The sequence below is a fragment of the Theropithecus gelada genome, chromosome 11 (genome assembly GCF_003255815.1).
Source record: "Theropithecus gelada isolate Dixy chromosome 11, Tgel_1.0, whole genome shotgun sequence".
Taxonomy (NCBI): domain Eukaryota; kingdom Metazoa; phylum Chordata; class Mammalia; order Primates; family Cercopithecidae; genus Theropithecus; species Theropithecus gelada.
The window spans coordinates 78,702,588-78,708,501 of NC_037679.1; the positions used below are offsets into that span (position 1 = coordinate 78,702,588).

The 5,914-nt window shown below is 51.3% G+C and overlaps 1 protein-coding gene across 2 annotated transcripts in view; it reads left to right on the forward strand.

The window, feature by feature from the left end:
- The first annotated feature begins 2,713 nt into the window (after positions 1 to 2,713).
- Positions 2,714 to 5,914, forward strand: part of TMEM233 (transmembrane protein 233) — a 46,894-nt gene continuing 43,693 nt past the window's right edge. Inside the window, exon 1 of one of the 2 annotated variants that reach the window (XM_025403043.1) lies at positions 2,714 to 3,301. In XM_025403043.1, coding sequence (XP_025258828.1) covers positions 3,116 to 3,301 — 186 coding nt within the window. In that variant the 5' untranslated portion in view covers positions 2,714 to 3,115. The remainder of the gene's footprint in view (positions 3,302 to 5,914) is intronic. The other variant, XM_025403042.1, reaches the window with a different exon arrangement.

A 5,914-nucleotide genomic window follows, 5' to 3' on the forward strand; every position in this document is an offset into this window, starting at 1 on the left:
CATGGTGGTGCATACCTGTAATCCCGGCACTTTGGGAGGCTGAGGTGGGAGGATCACTTGAGGTCAGGAGTTCAAGGCTGCAGTGAGCTATGATTGCATAACTGCACTCCAGCCTGGGCGACAGAGCAAGACTCTGTTTCTAAAAAATAAACAGTAAATAAATAAATAAGCAAATAAGAAAGGAGATGCTTGGCAGAAGAGATTGGAAAAGTGGGCAGGGTTCATTCACCAAGGACCAAGCCTTGAGAAGCAGGTTCTTGGGGAATAAAATGAGTTCCTCTTTGACACACTGAGTTTGGGACACCTGAGAGGATCTCCAAGCTAAAGATCCAGGACTGCGTCCTAAGAATTAGAGACAGACTGGGATCTGAGAAATTGCTCAGTTGCATCAGAATCACCAGGGAGTATTCTAAAAATACAGTTTTCTCAAGCATTAAAAGTACAGATTTCTGGCTGGGGGCAGCGGCTCACGCCGGTAATCCCAGCACTTTGGGAGGCCGAGGCAGGCAGATCACGAGGTCAGGAGATTGAGACCATCCTGGCTAACACGGTGAAACCCCATCTCTACTAAAAATACAAAAAATTAGCTGGGCATGGTGGTGGGCACCTGTAGTCCCAGCTACTCAGGAGGCTGAGGCAGGAGAATGACGTGAACCCGGGAGACAGAGTTTGCAGTAAGCTGAGATCGCACCACTGCACTCCAGTCTGGGTGACAGAGCAAGACTCCGTCTCAAAAAAAAAGTACAGATTTCTGGGGTGCTACCTGGAAAATTCTAATCCAAGTAGGTCTTGATCAAGACCTGAAAATCATTTTTTTCAATACATCCAGGTAATTTTGGTCAATTCATTTAAGAAACATTTCTTGCATTCCTACTATGCACCAGGACAATTCTTAAGTGCTGGAAATATAGTTCTGAACAGGTTGGACAGGTTATAGTCTAGAGAAAGAACAGACAGTGAACAAGTAAAGAAATAAATTACAATTGTGACACACACTACACACACACACAAAAAATAACAAGCTGGCAAGTATAAAATAAGGATGGAGACCTACGCTAGATAAATCTACAAGGAAGATCTCTCTTTGAGGAAGTGACTTAAGCTGTCACCTGAGGAATAAGAAGGAGGAACCTCCCAGAACATTAGGAGGCCAAGGAGGGTGGATCACGAGGTCAGGAGTTCAAGACCAGCTTGGCCAAGATGGTGAAACCTCTACTAAAAATACAAAAATTAGCTGGGCGTGGTGGTGGACACCTGTAATCCCAGCTACTCGGGAGGCTGAGGCAGAGAACTGCTTGAACCCAGGAGGTGGAGGTTGCAGTGAGCCAAGATCACACCACTGCACTCCAGCCTGGGTGACAGAGTGAGACTCTGTCTCAAAGTGAAACAAAAAAGAAAGAAGGAGGAGGAGCCATGTGACAGCCAGGGAAAAGCAGTTGAGGAAGAGGGAACAGCCAATGCAAAGACTTGGTTGAGAATTCAGTAGATGAATCTAATCTTTTAGTTATTCCCATTTCATTAATCCATCAAAATGAAAAAGAAGGCATGGAGTGGAGAATGTACTATTTCATCTTTGTGTGTTCACCCAGCAAGCTATACTAAGCACATCCCTTGTACCAGGAACTGTGCCAGATGCTGACACAAAGATGAGCCAGATGACCCCTTCTCTCGGGGAGTGTGCAGTCCAATGAGGGAGGCAGGTAACAAAATAAGCATGGCTCATGAGATAAGTGAGAATCTCCCAGGCAATCAGCTTATGTTCTGAGAAAGCCAAGAAGATGATTAATAGTTTCGAGTATGATGATGCGAGCAATTGCTGTTGACACTGCATGATCAAATTATTTTCATTTCTTTGTGGTCCTGCAGCTCAGAATACCTGGATTTTTGGTGAAATATTTGCAAGGGATATCAGGTTTAGGATACTGTATAATGCACTATTATGTTTCAGAATATAAGGAGAAATAGCATGCTAATAATAGCTAATACTTATTGAGCACATGGATTTACCTGGATAATGTACCATCTCATGGAAAAGTCACTGCGCCTTTATGAGGCAGGGACTATTATTATTTCCGCCTTTTCAGATGGAGAAATAGGGGCTTAGCAAGACCAAGAGGCTTTCCTGAAGTGACAATTTCCCAGTTCTGTCTGGATTCGAGCCTCAGTTCTGGTCCACATGCCCTCTCATGAATAGCTTAGACACCGATACAATTGCTTTTCTCGCTCTCGTCCCCAAAGTGGATACCTTGTTCTTCTCCCCAACCCACTCACTTATCCATCTAGGTTGCCTAGGCTAGCCTGATCTACCTGCATTTCTCCCCAGGGGTCCTGCAGGTGGAAAAATGGAAAGAATGGGCATCTGGACGGGCATGGACAGGGCAGTGCCCACTGATTGACTATACTTGACTCCAGTCTCTTGAGCCCCAAGTAGAATGTGGAAAACTTTGAGGCCAAAGCTGGGCACCTGGTTCCCACCCCATCTGGGGCAGGGGGCTGGAGGGAGGAGAAATTCCTGGGGCTCAGTGTTCAAGGTCTGAGGCACAGGAGACAAATCAAATGCCAAGGCACCAGACAGTTAAGGTAAAACGTTGAAGTCAAGAAGAAGTAGTGAGTCTGTTGCCAACTGGATAGGGTTGGTCCTATCCCATCTAAATGTATTAGAATTAAGTGGCTTTTAAAAATGAGCAGGTCATCTTCAGCCCGCGGGCTGGCCAATTTGGAACTTAATGGGCCTTTGCGTCCTCCTTCTCTGAGCCTCCTTTTATTCCAGACTTTTCAGTGTGAGTTTGTGCGGCCCTCCGACGGTCTCTGGGTGTGTCCTTCAGGCAGTAGGATGCCTTCGACTGCCTGTCCCGTTTCTCAGGCTGACGCTCTCTCTGTCCTCCCCGCCTCCCCTCACTCCTTTTCTCCCTCCCTTCCTCCTTGTGGGGAGGCTCTTGGCCCGGGTCCCTGAGCCCGGGCGGGTGCTGGCAGAGGACGCAGAAGGGGTGAGGTCACGTCTCCCTTGAGCCCCGAGCCGCTGGCTTTTCAGAGCCTCGCCTCCAGCCGGCGGCCAGAGCCCCAGACCACACAGACCGTGCGCTCCTCCGCCCTCCCGGCACCGCCGGCCTCGCCCATGTCTCAGTACGCCCCCAGCCCGGACTTCAAGAGGGCTTTGGACAGCAGTCCCGAGGCCAACACTGAAGATGACAAGACCGAGGAGGACGTGCCCACGCCCAAGAACTACCTGTGGCTCACCATCGTCTCGTGTTTTTGCCCTGCGTACCCCATCAACATCGTGGCTTTGGTCTTTTCCATCATGGTGAGTGAATCAGGGCCAGAGGCAGCCGGGGAGGAGAGACCCGGGCGGCTTTGAGCCCCTGCAGGGGATTCCGCGCGCTCTCTACGGCTCCCTTCCTCACGGCCCCACCCTCCCTAGGAGTTCTTTGTCCTCGCACATCCTCCTCACCTTTCTCAGGCTCTCAGAGCTCTCCCCGCAATCATCAGCACCTCCTCTGCACTCCTCGTGGTGCTCGGAGCCCTGATGAAGCTTCCCCCAGGCTAGCTTTCCTCTTCTTTCCAGCTCCCAGGGTGCGTTTCCTCTCCAACCCGGGGAAGTTCTTCCGTGGACTTTGCTGACTCCTCTGACCTTCCTAGGCACTTGCCCGGGGCTTCTCAACCCTCTTTTCTAGAGCCCCAATGCGTGCCATCCTAGTGGGCGGCAGTTAGTGCATTCCCAGAGCGCGCAGGCTCTACGTTCCTTTCCCTGCGGCGCCGGGGGCTCCTGCGCTCCAGCGGCCGGGACTGTTTCTATCTCAGCCTGTGCTCCCTTCTCTCTTTGCTGCGCCCAACGGCACCGCTTCCGCCACTCTCCGGGGGGTCCCCAGGCGATTCCTGATGCCCTCTCCTTGACCCCCTGTTTCTGCTCTTTGGCACGGCACGCTCTGTCCAGGCAACAGTGTCCTCTCGCTTCTTCCCACACCTAGCTTCCTCTCCTTGCCTCCCTCCGGCACCCGCTTTTTAACGCCCCCGAGGCTGCCTTACACCCGCTACCTCTTTAGGTCTTTCTTGGGCTCCCCGTGTGCCCCCCTCACCAGCAAAATGGGCGCGCCTCTCTTACTCTTTCTACCCAGTGCGTCGTAGTTCCTCCCTGTTTGTTGCGCACTGGCCCTAACCTCGCCTCTCTTGGTGTCCCCCAGGGCTCCCAGGCGCCCCTCCACCGCTCTGTCCTGCGCCCAGAGCTCTCCCGGGAATAAACTGGGGAATTCCACGCAACATGCGGCTCCGCCCGCCCTCTCCGCGCAGGCCTCCCGAGCTGCCCTCCTCTCTAGGAGTGGCCGCTGGGGCCTCCCGTCCGCCCTTCCGGAGCTCAGCTCCCTAGCCCTCTTCAACCCTAGTAGGAACACCCGAGCGAACCCCACCGGGAAGGCGACGAGCGCCTGCTAGGTCCTCGCCTTATTGACTGCAGCAGCTGGCCCGGGGGTGGCGGCGGGGTGAGGTTCGGACCGGCACTGTCCCGGGACAACCCTTGCAGTTGCGCCCCCTCCCCCACCGGCCCACCTCGCCTGCAGCTGGGCCACTGAACTCCCCGGCCACAGACGCAGAGCCCTGATTCAGCGCGGTGAAAATTGCGAACCACCCGTCCCCCGTCAAGTCCGCCCACACTTGCCCACGGGTGGTGGCACCACATTCGCTTCGTGGTCACCTGCAAGGCTCCTGCAAGGTCACTTGCAGCCGTAAATTGCCCTTTCCCAAACCAGTTTGTGGACGGCGTCTGCGCCGGCATGAAAGCGCGCGCAGCCGCTGAAGTTCAGTCAAGCCTGTATTCAAATCCCAATTCTCCCACTTTCTAGCTATGTGAGAAGTCACTGCATCTCTGAACCTCAGTCTCTTTGTAAAACCGGAATAATCACAGCCAGGTTTCTTGGGGTTGTTGGGAGCATTCATGACATAATTGTTAAGTGCTTAGAACAGGGCCCAGCATGGTATCTTCACAAAATCTTTACTCAAATGTCACTTCATGAGGCCTTCTGTGATTGCTGTTTAAAATCAGGACCCCCAACCACCCACCCCGCGCAAGCTCTGTTCTTTCCTCTCTGCTGCCTTTTAACCAAATTACTTCTCTCCATCTGATATAGCATTTTAATTATTTGTATGTTTACAGTCTGTCCCTCATTAGAATATAAGCTCTATGAGGTCAGGAATATTTGTCGGTTCCTGTATCTTCAGCATCTGGAAGAAAATCTGGCACGTGGTAGATGCTTAATAAGTATTATGACATGAATGCATGCATGAATGAATGGTGTGGATGAATCATTAATCTTTTTTTCCCATCCTGGAGGCCCGGCAGCCGTCGCATCCGGTTCCTTCAGACCAACCAGCCAATTTCCTCCCTTCCTTCCTATCCCCATATATCCGGTCTTGACTCTTTTTGCCGAGAGTCTGGAAACGATGCTGCAGCCAAATTCTCCAGGCAGCAGCAGACTGTCTGGCTGGCACTGGTGCCCACATTCTATCCTGGTTTATTAATGAAGCAGCCAATTCACCCCTTTCCCAGTGCCACTTAGAAAACTGCGTGCAAAGCCTTTTTCCCTCATTGGTCTGAAATGAGCTGGCACTCCAGCTGGTAGTGACAGGTCAGATATTAATGATGCTGCTTGGTATGCCCTGGGAGAAGAGGTTTGCACATGCTTTGAACTGAAACTTCCTTTTCTAATCCCCTCTTCCCCATTCCCTCCCCCAAGCCTTTTTCAGTTTTATAAGAGACTATTCTGTTGCCAGAACAGACCCTGGAGACAGTTTACTATGGACAAGTTTCTTTCTTTCTTTCTTTCTTTCTTTCTTTCTTTCTTTCTTTCTTTCTTTCTTTCTTTTTCTTTCTTTTTCTTTCTTTCTCTTTCTTTCTCTTTCTTTCTCTTTCTTTCTCTTTCTTTCT